Source organism: Centroberyx affinis, unplaced genomic scaffold, assembly GCF_046629955.1.
Source record: "Centroberyx affinis isolate AG114_WGS23_722 - 3 ecotype Tasmania unplaced genomic scaffold, CSIRO-AGI_Caff_v1 ptg000975l_1, whole genome shotgun sequence".
NCBI lineage: Eukaryota > Metazoa > Chordata > Actinopteri > Beryciformes > Berycidae > Centroberyx > Centroberyx affinis.
Genome location: NW_027279545.1, coordinates 27238 through 38177, shown reverse-complemented (window position 1 = coordinate 38177; position 10940 = coordinate 27238). Strand labels below are relative to the sequence as shown.

Genomic DNA, 10940 nt, shown 5'->3' with positions numbered 1-10940 from the left:
GGAATACTGTGGTGACAGGGAGACTCAGACACAGGGTTATCAAAGGTTCATGTAAACAGCTTAACCTAAATAAGACCTTAACCTTGTATGGTTACTCCACCCATGTAAATGCAGCCACCGTCTGATGCTAGACTACACCCCAGCGAGGCCGGGCACAGATCTACCCACGGTCCTACTCCCAAACAGTGGAAAACAGTATGGGATGGTGTTCTGCTGTATTTCAAACAAGTCCAATGAAAGGTATAGATGCAGTCAGCGGGAAGAAATAAAAGTGATTCCGGATTCCAGAGGTAAAGGGGGTTTAACTCTCGCTCGTGCTCCGCAGTGAGCGGTGCCTGAACGCTCCGCAGCTTGCTGTTGGCTTTCCAAAAAAAAAAAAAAAAAGGGGTCCACTGGTGCATAAATTACTGCTGGAAACACACACAGAGCTCCACTTTGTCCGTCTCTATTGTGTGTCCGAGCGAACGGTAGAAAACCCGAGTGACTTTTTCCGCTCCGAATCAGACGGAGACAGTTCGGTCGACCGTGCGGGGGGGGGGGGGGTTATGGTTATGGCTGCGTGATTCACGAGGAGACGGTGGCACCGCGAGGACCCGGAGGGGCACGTCGTCTCAGGGCCGCGCCAGGCGCCGTCTGGCTCATTGATATACAGAACAGTCTCGCCCACCACCCACCCCTCATCATTTAAATGCTTGATCTGAGATGAAGGCACGCGCGTATACACACGGGCGCTCGCCGGATCCCCTCTCTCTCTCTCTCTCTGCCTTTTTTGGCACGTAGAAAGTCAAAATTGAAATATCAATATTTCCGCATCGTAATCACTTAAGGGCAGAGCCCGGGGCCTGAGAGGGACGGGGAGGGCCGGACGGCGTTACAGCTCACTCATGCAGAACAAATACATTCATAGGCTTGCTGTCCTCAGATGAAGAAAGTAATTAAATCTGAAAAAAAAAAAAAAATGAAAAAAATAAAGGCCCCAACCGCTTAATCCTCTGGTCTAGGAGCAGAAACAAAAGACTGAACCTGCAATACCCGCCCAGCACGCACACACTCACACACTCACACCCCTCTCTCTCTCTCTCTCTCTCTCTCTCTCTCTCTCTCTCTCTTCCTCCGTCGCTCTTCTTGTCCAAATAAGATACCAAGTGTAACGAGAGTGCTCCTCTGGAGTGGGCGTATAGTTTCCTCCTGGTCCGGGGGAGACCAGTGAATCAATAAGGCTTCCTCTGGCCCCCGTCTTCCCGGCTCCCAGCTCACCAGACCTTGTTAAGACCAACAAGTCAGCCAGACTCTGGGCAAACAGTCGGGTATTCTCTAATGGGGCTGGGGGGGGGTGGGGTGGGGGATATATATACGAGGCTGAGACGAGGAGGACGGGGGGGATGAAACAACAGACAGTAAATAGGACAAGGAGCAAGGAGAGAGAAAGGAAAGAGAGAGGAAAGCAGGGGTTGAGGAAGGGGGAAACGGTGGAGTCTGGCTCCCCCCGCTGGCTGTAAATGAGTATTACCGCGCATGTCTGCATCACTGGGCATTGCAGTCGAGTTGCAACTGTCTCGTTCTCGTTGGAAAGAGGCTTCAAACCAAAAGTGTACAGGAGGGGCGGCGGGGCCATGAGAGGGGGGGACAGTAGCAGCAGTAGCAGGGGGTCGGGACTTCACACACACACACACACACACACACACACACCGGGGCCACAGGAGCGTTTTGGAAACCAGGGGCCAGCACCGGCAAAGCTCACTGTTCACACCAAAGCTAGTTTTCACAGGTTTCGTCATCGTTCACAGAAGAAGTCGTCTCTCTCCCGTGTTTCCGTGTTTCTCTGCGGTTTCGGTTTTTGGTTTTAGTCACACCGTTGTGCGTCGTCATCTCTGCTCGGCGAGGAAAAAAAAAAAAAGGCGAGTCTTCCCTTTCCCCCGTCATCGTTCTCTCAGCGAAGGCCAAGCAGATCGAAGAAGCCCTTTTGTTGTGTGTGGTTTTTTTTGTGTTTTTTTTCCCCTCCAGTTCGTTCAGAGGCACGGCTTTCCCGTCCGTTCCCCGGCCCGCCTCTCTTTAACGCGACTTAGAGGTGGAGCCTCGGGGCCACCAGGGCGAACTCGCGCAGGATGTTCCGGGCCACGTCCACCTTGTTCTGGGCGATCATCAGCGCCCGCTTGACGTCCTCGAAGGAGTAGCCCTCGCCCATCAGCTTGGCGATCTTGGCGTCCACGCTCTCGCCGGCCGCGTCCGGCCCGCCGTGGGGCTTCCCCGCCTGGACGTCCGGCGGGAGCTTCCGGGGCAGCGGCTTGGGCGGCCTGGCGGGGGCCTGCAGGCAGTCCATCGACACTGGAAGAGAGAGAGAGAGAGGGAAGCGGAGAGGAAATCGGGTCAGCAGAGAAAATGGCAGAAACTTGAGAGTATTGTTGGTGGTCAAGAAAGTGCAGTTTCTGGAGTAAATGCTTTTTACATCTGCTTAAGGATTGCCACTGAACTTCAGCTTTTAAGTCTTTCTTTTTAAAATACCTTAGGACAGTTTCAATGTCTCTCATAGCTAGAAACAAGACGATGAGTCTGTCCCGCTCATTCAAAAATCCCATATTATTCAGTTTTCATTATTTTGCTTTCAAATCTACTACGGCTCAGGATAAGTATAATGTTCTTTGTGATGTTTTGCAAATAAATGCAGTTTAGTTAAAAAGGTATTTATTGGATGAGTATGAAGATTTCACAATACTAGACAATATTGGCGGCCAATATTTCACAATATTGGCGGACAGCAGCAGCTCCTCTAATTCAAATGAGCTTTCCAGTGCAAACGCTGCAAACCGGCCTGATTGGAAGAATTTCAGTGATTCTTTAGTGCGGGAGCCAATCAGGACCAAGTCCAGTTGTGATGCGTTTACTGGAGTTCATAACAGCCTGTTAAAATGCAATACCTTATAACTATAATATGGGATCTTTAAGCCTTTGATGTACTGCTGCATAGAGAACCGATCGCAAGTCCTTATTGATAGAGCAGCTCAAGACTTCCTGTTCATGTTCACACACACTGATGAGACCGTCTGAGACCATGAGAGCACACATGAGTTCTTCAGCTGAGTGGTATTTTCCTTTGTGGGTATCTTTCAGCCCAAAAAAAAAAAACCCTTTTGCCCTGGCCTGGATGCAAAGGGTTCCTGCACAGTCTCAGTTTCAAAATTCCACACTTTTTCCAGACCTCAAGTCCTGGATTTGATGCTTTTGGTGTTCAAGTATGGCAAACTCTGCCCTACAACAACACATTACGGCAATATTTTCCCATACTTGAAAGTCTTTTTTGTGCGATATCAAGACCTGGAAACGATCGAATTCTCTTCCGTACATTTCCAGACCTTCCACCCTGTGTGTGTGTGTGTGTGTGCTCAGTCGGGCATGAGGTGAACAGGGTTGCTGCTCTACCTTGGCTGGCTGGTAAGTGGTCGTACTCCAGGCAGCCTCTGGACAGGCCTTTAACGTTTTCTCCTGCCTGTCTTCTGACCGGAGGCAACGGAGCAGCGCTGTTCAGCATGTCAAACACCGTGTCTGCAGCACACACACACACACACACACACACACACACACACACAGACAGACACACACACGCCAAGCGAGTCAGGGAAAGCAAATCGCTACAGCCTGACAGCTAGTCCGCAACCTCACCCGACAAATGATATGCAGTGCATCACAGTTTCCACAATTATCTGAACATAATAAACAAGTACAGTAATCTACGGAGAGGAAAAATATTCGATTAGCATAAAACCCCGTAGGAGAAACAGGGGATTTTTTTTGACATGTATGATGTGTAACGGATCTGTTAATTAAAATACAACACACGTATAAATGCGATAAATTCATACATTTGTTTTCCTCGTATTCTTCTCACTTGCATATACTGTATCTTGATATTTTTTATAGCTTTGTCACCAATTTCCTACTACATACATATCACATTTTTGTTTTATTATCATATCGTATTAGTACGGTCTCTCCGCTGTTATTTTACATATCCTACATACACGCTGTAATCCATAGTTTTAAATAATTTTCAGTTATATGTTTCTACTTAATTTGTTCTATTGTGGCAATTGTTGGCAATGTTATGTTTAAATACCTCTCATTAGTGATATTCTTAATCATAGTCTATTTTTCTGGATCCAGGGTTATTATAGTTTTTATTTGTATTTAGTTTTCAAGTTTTATTTCAATTTCTGTTTAGTTTGTTTTCAGTGTGGGTTTGATAGATTTAGTTTAGTTTTTATTGATTTACTGATTTATTTTAGAAATGTAGTTTTTATTTACTTTCAGTTCTAGTTTTTGTATTTTTGGTGGAAGTGGTATTTTTTTTTTAAAAGGTATGACAGAAGTTCAAAACTGTAGTGGGTATTACAAGTAGCATTCAGTAAAAATAGCCAGAAATTCTTATCCCAAAATTCATTCTTTTTTTTCTTACTTTAAACAAATAAAGAAAACTAAAAATTTTGCCTATATTTGTAATTTATTTTAGTTAGTTTCACAAATAGACAAGATAGGTCAGTTCAGTTTTAGTTTAAACTCTGCTCACAACCCACAACCTAATGTCCTTTAAACTTGATCTAATCTGAACGTGATGTTCCTGAGTTTCGCAGCTCACCGGGGGTTAACAGCAGGTGCTCGTGTCCGGAGGAGGGCCTGTGGGGTCGGGAAATGGCGGCGGAAGTGGAGGAGTTGGAGGACGAGGAGGAGGACAGGTCCGTGAAGCTGTGGCGCACCGGCGGAGGAGGAGGAGGAGGAGGCTGGGACGGGGGGCGGCTGTTGAAGGGGTCTTCCACCGCTACGACACGACGGGAAAAAACAAGGCAGAAAACAAAAGACTCAAGACAAAGACCGTGTGCCGGTTTACAGTGTGTGGTTATTCCACGAGGAGGAGACAGACACTGGTAGAAAATCGGAGCCATCTGCAGTCTCTGCAGTGGGATTACATGCCAGAGAGCAGCTGGCATGCCGGCCTACAGAGAAAAGGCAGGAGAGGACATTACTAACAAGCAGGAGGACTAATGGAGGAGGTGGCAGTTTGTTGTAGGTAAAAATTATGAACCACTGAATTGAATTTATTCTTTTAAATACCCATGCACATCACACACATTTGTGACTCTATTAGGGTGTGACCTACACACAAAATCAGTCACTTTACCTCATCAGCACAATTATAAGCACATAATGAGTGATGATTATACTCAGCAGTGCAAAAAATTACAGGGGGTTGGATGTGGCACCTGTATTATTAATGACATCTAATCTGCTTGTAATGCATCACCATGAATCATCTTCATGTAAAGTGTTACAAAAAAAAAAAAAGTCAAATATAGCTCGGTTGTGATGTGTAGGACAGAGGAAAAGTGCCGTAACACCTCATCCCTTGCTTCCAATGACACTTTAAAGTAACTCCAGTTCCTGAGAAGGACGAAGAAGGTGGGGTTGGGTGAGGTGGGGGGGTGGGTGGGCTACCTTGCGGGGGCAGCAGAATGTCGTAGTCGGAGGGCGTCTTGTTGGTGCTGAAGGGGCAGAGGGCGGTATGCGCCAACGCCCTGACCGACTCAAAATGGCCACCTGAGGAACACAAGGAGAGTTTATTGTAAAGTAGCCTGTGGTTTAAAGTGCAGTAAAAACCCACTCTAAAAAAAACACCCATCGTAAAGAGTCATTCAGTCTCATATTCATCTTAAAATCTTCAGCCAGGGCGAGGTAATTCCACTTCAACGAGGGTCGACATCTTGAAATGAGGCAGAACAAGGCAGATCACTCCACTAGTATCAAGAAAATGGCACTTGATTCAAGAAAATTCATGTGAAATTATCTCATTTGACAACTCGGTACTAGAAAAATAAGATTTTAAGCCCCAATACTCGATAAAACAACATGTTCAGATAGATATTTTTTTTTACAGTGCAGTCACAGAGATATTCAGGCCATCATATCCCCTCCACACTCCCTCATGGATCCGATGAAGATGTCAGTGAACTCATGCCAGTAGGGCTGCGCTTGAGATATTTATATGTTATGATTTGCATTTTCATCTGTACCGGTTTGGGTGACTCACCGTGCTCAGGAGGCTTGGGCTTCCTCTCCTCCAAGGAAGGCTCTGGAGAGCCATTCTCCAGATGCCTAAAGGAGAAGAAGAAGAAGAAGGAAATCTCATTGGTTAACAGGCGTCTAATGAAACTGAAATCCACATCATCACCAAGGTGTTTTACATGCAGAAGGTAGAGTTCATGGAGACTCAGGCGCATGACTGCAGTACCTGCTGGGAACAGAGATGCAGATGGGAGCTTGACTCAGGCAGAGGTTGGATGAAGGGATCTGATACTCGTCCTCCACCCTCTCCATCATTCCCCTCTGTCTTTCTATCACGGGGCTGCTGAAAGGGTTCAGGGGTCTGGGAGGACAAACATACAAGATTGTGAACCTACAATAATGTCACTCATACAGTTATCAGGTACATTCAAAGACCAATCACTGATATTTTCACTTTTACACTGGTGGTAAGACCTAGTGGATTCACTAGCGTGGCAGTAGCCTAAAGGTTACAGAAGCAGGCTTGTGGATGTGTTTGTCTACGTGTTACGATGTTATTCTGCTGCAAAGGGTCAAAGTACGCTCACAAACCTTCAGCCAGGAGGCCAGCTGAATCACAAGACAAACACCACACTGTAATTCTCATGCCTCTCCTAGTTAATGATAAGACAAGGTCACAGTAAACATGTCTTCCCCCTGCGGATGATGCAGGCGCCCCATGGGCCAATCAGTAACTAAATGCATCTTCCCTCCAAGTTTGATCAAAATTGGACCGGTGGCGTAGCAGTTATGGCCTTTCAAAGTTTGAAATTTTGACCTTTGAGTATAGCGCCCCCATCAGGCCAATCGGTGTAAGTGTTTTTAAACAGAATCCATCACCTCAGATATTAGCTTTGAGTTTAAAAGGTTGACCTTTAAAGTGATAATCCGACACCTTTGCGGTCATTGCTTTGGTGTTTTACACCGAATCTAGGCACTGGCCCAACATCCTGTCATAATAAAGACACAACAATGTAGGCTGCAGCTTCTAATATTTCTTCCACTTTCTTCTATTTATTCCAAACAAACTGCTGTTGTTGCTTCTGTAAACATGAAACACATCGCCTCCTGCGCAGTAGAGGATTTTTCTCGAGAAAGAGGAACCTCTTCATAAGTGATTAGATCAGAGAATGTAAAAGCTTTCATGACCCGGGTATGAATTGAATCAGTATTGTATGGTATCAACTGGCAATAGAGAGTAGTAAAACTGACATTTATTTTATATTATGTTGGGGATTATTACTTTAATTATAAGGCCCCCATTAGGTTGATAATTTATAAGGGTAGAAGGATTTGTGTAGCAAATTTCGTGTCAATCGGATTTATGGTGTAAGAGTTAGGACCTAATACAAACGTGACTGTGTGTGTGTGTGTGTGTGTGAGAATGTGTGTGTGTGTGTGCCCATTACCTACAGTATGTGTGCAGAACGTATGCCTGCGAGTCAGCTGGCTCGCGCAGGGGAAGTGTATCTACATCGCTCTAACACAAGCCGACCATATTTTACAAGACCGAATAGTTTCCTGTAAAAGCAGAGCTTCCCCCCCCCCCCCCGGCGGCTCAGGCTTCATCAGAAGTGACAGCTCTATCCCCACCCTGCACTACGGCCCGATACAGACAAAATACCTAATCTAATTTTGGCTGCAGCTAAAAGGCTATTAGACGTGCAGCCGTCATTTTTTTTCAAAGCCGTTTCCAACCAGGACTTTCCCCTAAGGCCACTAGATCTCGGGCCCCGTGTGCGTCTAGAAAAACGGCGAGGAAAGAACGGAGGAGATTGAGGAGGAGAAACTTGAGAGCGGACTGGGAGGAAGTATCGAATAGTAGAACAAGACTGTGGCAAAATACTACAGCTGATTCCTTCTAGAACTGAGCAGTGTTGGATTCAGTGTCACCATTCCAATCTCATCTATCAAGCGTTAGGTCAATGCATGTGTAAGGAAAACAATCTTAACATGCAATGAAATACATTTTAGCTGCAAATAAGATGAAATACTAGATGTGCGGTCTGGTGTGTTGGACTTCTGCTTTCTCAGTGTAGACCACACCGGCTATTTTGTTCTGTTTCCATTGTGGTCGACTCAGTTCTGCAAGCAACTTTTCAAAAATCTAATGCTGGAAATGAGATATGACCGAGTCTTAAAAAGATTTTTTGCATCCATGTTTCAGTGATTAAACAGGCTTCAACAGTCCAGAATTTCAGCATCTTTTAATGAGTTACACATACTTTAATAGTTGGCGTGTTTTTGCCTGAAGCCTAGTCAGACGAACCATAAAATAATTCATTAGAAATTCACTGGAAAGTGTTAATGGACTACTGCACGGATGCAGAGGACAGACACAAAAATTTAAATCTGCTTTTGCTTGTGGCTGTACTGAGATCTGATTTCTGAATATTGATAAATGGCAAAAAAATTGTCCAAACTGTTTTCCACGTGATTTCTGAACACATTCACTCATGTCTTGCTAGATAAACGAGTGTCTGAGAGTGTCGTCGTGTACTTCTGTGTGTGTGGGTGTGTGTGTGTGTGTGTGTGCGTGCGTGTGTGTGTGGTACTCACTTGTGGCTACCGGTGAGGGTGGATTGAGGTGGCGAGTGCCGCGAAGGAAGGATGTCATAGTCATCGCTGACTTGCAGGCCATTAGAGAAGGGCTGCACACACACACACACACACACACACACACATACAGGGGAGAGAGAGACACAGAGAGAGAGATAGAAGAACAGAGAAATAGGTGAGAAGGTCAAAGTCAGTTTCACTTCCGATTGCATTCGACAAATTGAAAAAAAACCCAACAACACTAATGCATCCAATATCTGCGTTGTGTTCCCTGATGATTCCCATCTATCAGGGCGGCAGCGAAAGCCCGTGTGAGTGAGCATGCATTCCTAAAGAGGCTCGGATCACTTTACAGGGCATCAAACCACAGGCGGACAACTCTCCGTTTGACTGTATCACTGCTGCGTCAAGCATATTTATTTCTCTTTCCTTTCATTCAGTTTCGTATGAACATGTTGTACCTTTGCATCTACAGCACAGAATAGAATTTACTCACAAGGAAGCAGCTCGGGGGTTCAAAGATGCACTAAACTGCATAAAATTAGCTGCTGTGGGGATCCAAACCTGTGACCTTTCGATTACGGGACGGTCTCTCTAACTAGGCCGCCCTGCAGCCCGGAAGATACCCGATTTATCAAACGCTCCCTGATAGCGTGCTACCAAAAACAAGCGCCACGCATGCCGCATTATTTTTGGCAGGTAAAAGCGGCCCCCAGAGAGGGACCGCAGCAGAGTGTGATAGGCAAGACATTTTTCTGCGACTGAGATTAGCATTAATCCCATGCCAAAAATAATCCCCATTCACAGGGCAGACACAGGCGCCAGATTAGCCGGCGTGCAGCGGAAATCTCGGCGAGGTCAAATTTCAGCCGCCTGCGTGGAGCTGCTCTCCAGACCCGGGTAGAGAGAGAGAGAGAGAGAGAGACATTTCTGCTGTTCCCAACTGTGTTGTCGGGTGACACAGTTACAGTAGGAGGCACGTTTTAGCTCATAACACGGGCTCTGCAGACATCATGGGAAAACGACGCTGCATAATATATAGCGATAGTAAAAATGAATTCACTTGTTGAAGCAAAATCGTTGGGAAACTTATCCCATTCTCTTTTAGTAGGGATGGGACGATATACTGTATCGTGGGGCAGGAAAATTAATCATGATATTAGTTATTATTATTATATTTTATTCTGCTGTAGTTATCACAACTGAGATGATTTGACCATCACAATTTCACAAGCTCTCCATCCAAATTATATTAATTGTGCTTTGTAATGACATTTTTAAATTGTTGTTTACATTCTAGCGAGCCAATGCCATTACTAGAAAGATTTGTGGCTCAGAAATACACATAATTCTGCACAGTCAGACTTTTTTGTCTTTAAACTTCTATTTATTTATGATATCATGAACCCCATACCGCGCATCGAATCGTATCGTGAGATAATCTTTTAGGTGTCCTTTTTTGGTATGATCCATCCACCCTGTCTGAAGTGAATGCTGCCCCATAAAGAAGACAATGGCAAATATGCAAATGCACACCACAGCTTAATGGATATTAGCAAAAGTGACGACGCTCTCCACTGGCGACTCGAGGCTTTTCCTTATCTGAGTATATAATCAAAGAGATTCCCTGGAGATAAAGAGTGTGTTTGGCTGTGTGTGTGTGTGTGTGTGTGTGGGGGTGTGGGTGTGGGTGTGTGGACGCTAGGCTTTTAAATGATAAAGTAGAGAGAGTGCACAAAATATCCTCCGTTCAGCACATGTAAAACTGGGGCCGTCCCTGAAGGGTTTGTTTGGCTGAATTTGAATGGTGCGGTCAAACCAAACATCGAGTTGTAAGTCACATCGGTTATGGGGGATTTCTTTATGCAGCAAAGATTACCGCTCTAATATGCTGTGCGACTGACTTCAACAAAATAATGAGCATTTAAGTATCTATTTACTCATTAGGGGGATGGCGCAGCAGCATATTCGATTAGGATAGAGCCTGAGCCTGCAGCGTGCTTTATCGACAACGCGACTGTCAGACGAGGCTTTTATTCTTCCTTTTTATTTCATCTCTCTGACAGTCTGACTTGTAAACCATATGCACGAGTGATTAAATCAGCCTTCACTTGGGGAATAAAGATCTCCCCATTGAATGTCTATGAGCAAAGAAATAATAAAAACATGCATATCTCTGCCATACTGTCTCTGCTCTCTCATAAATAGGGCATATCTCACTCCGTTTTAGGACTATGGCCAGAAGATTATAATACCCATGACCCAGGAGCTCATAAAGAATTTGACAAAGC

At 45.2% G+C, this 10940-nt stretch overlaps 1 protein-coding gene across 1 annotated transcript in view; it reads right to left on the bottom strand.

The window, feature by feature from the left end:
* Positions 1 to 2024: 2024 nt before the first annotated feature.
* Positions 2025 to 10940, bottom strand: part of cblb (Cbl proto-oncogene B, E3 ubiquitin protein ligase) — a 33930-nt gene continuing 25014 nt past the window's right edge. The window contains exons 10-16 of the mRNA XM_071522300.1: positions 8650 to 8741; positions 6278 to 6412; positions 6077 to 6141; positions 5485 to 5586; positions 4631 to 4810; positions 3418 to 3540; positions 2025 to 2325 (exon numbers count right to left, since the gene is read on the bottom strand). Of these exons, the coding sequence (XP_071378401.1) occupies positions 2063 to 2325; positions 3418 to 3540; positions 4631 to 4810; positions 5485 to 5586; positions 6077 to 6141; positions 6278 to 6412; positions 8650 to 8741 (960 nt within the window). The 3' untranslated portion in view covers positions 2025 to 2062. The remainder of the gene's footprint in view (positions 2326 to 3417; positions 3541 to 4630; positions 4811 to 5484; positions 5587 to 6076; positions 6142 to 6277; positions 6413 to 8649; positions 8742 to 10940) is intronic.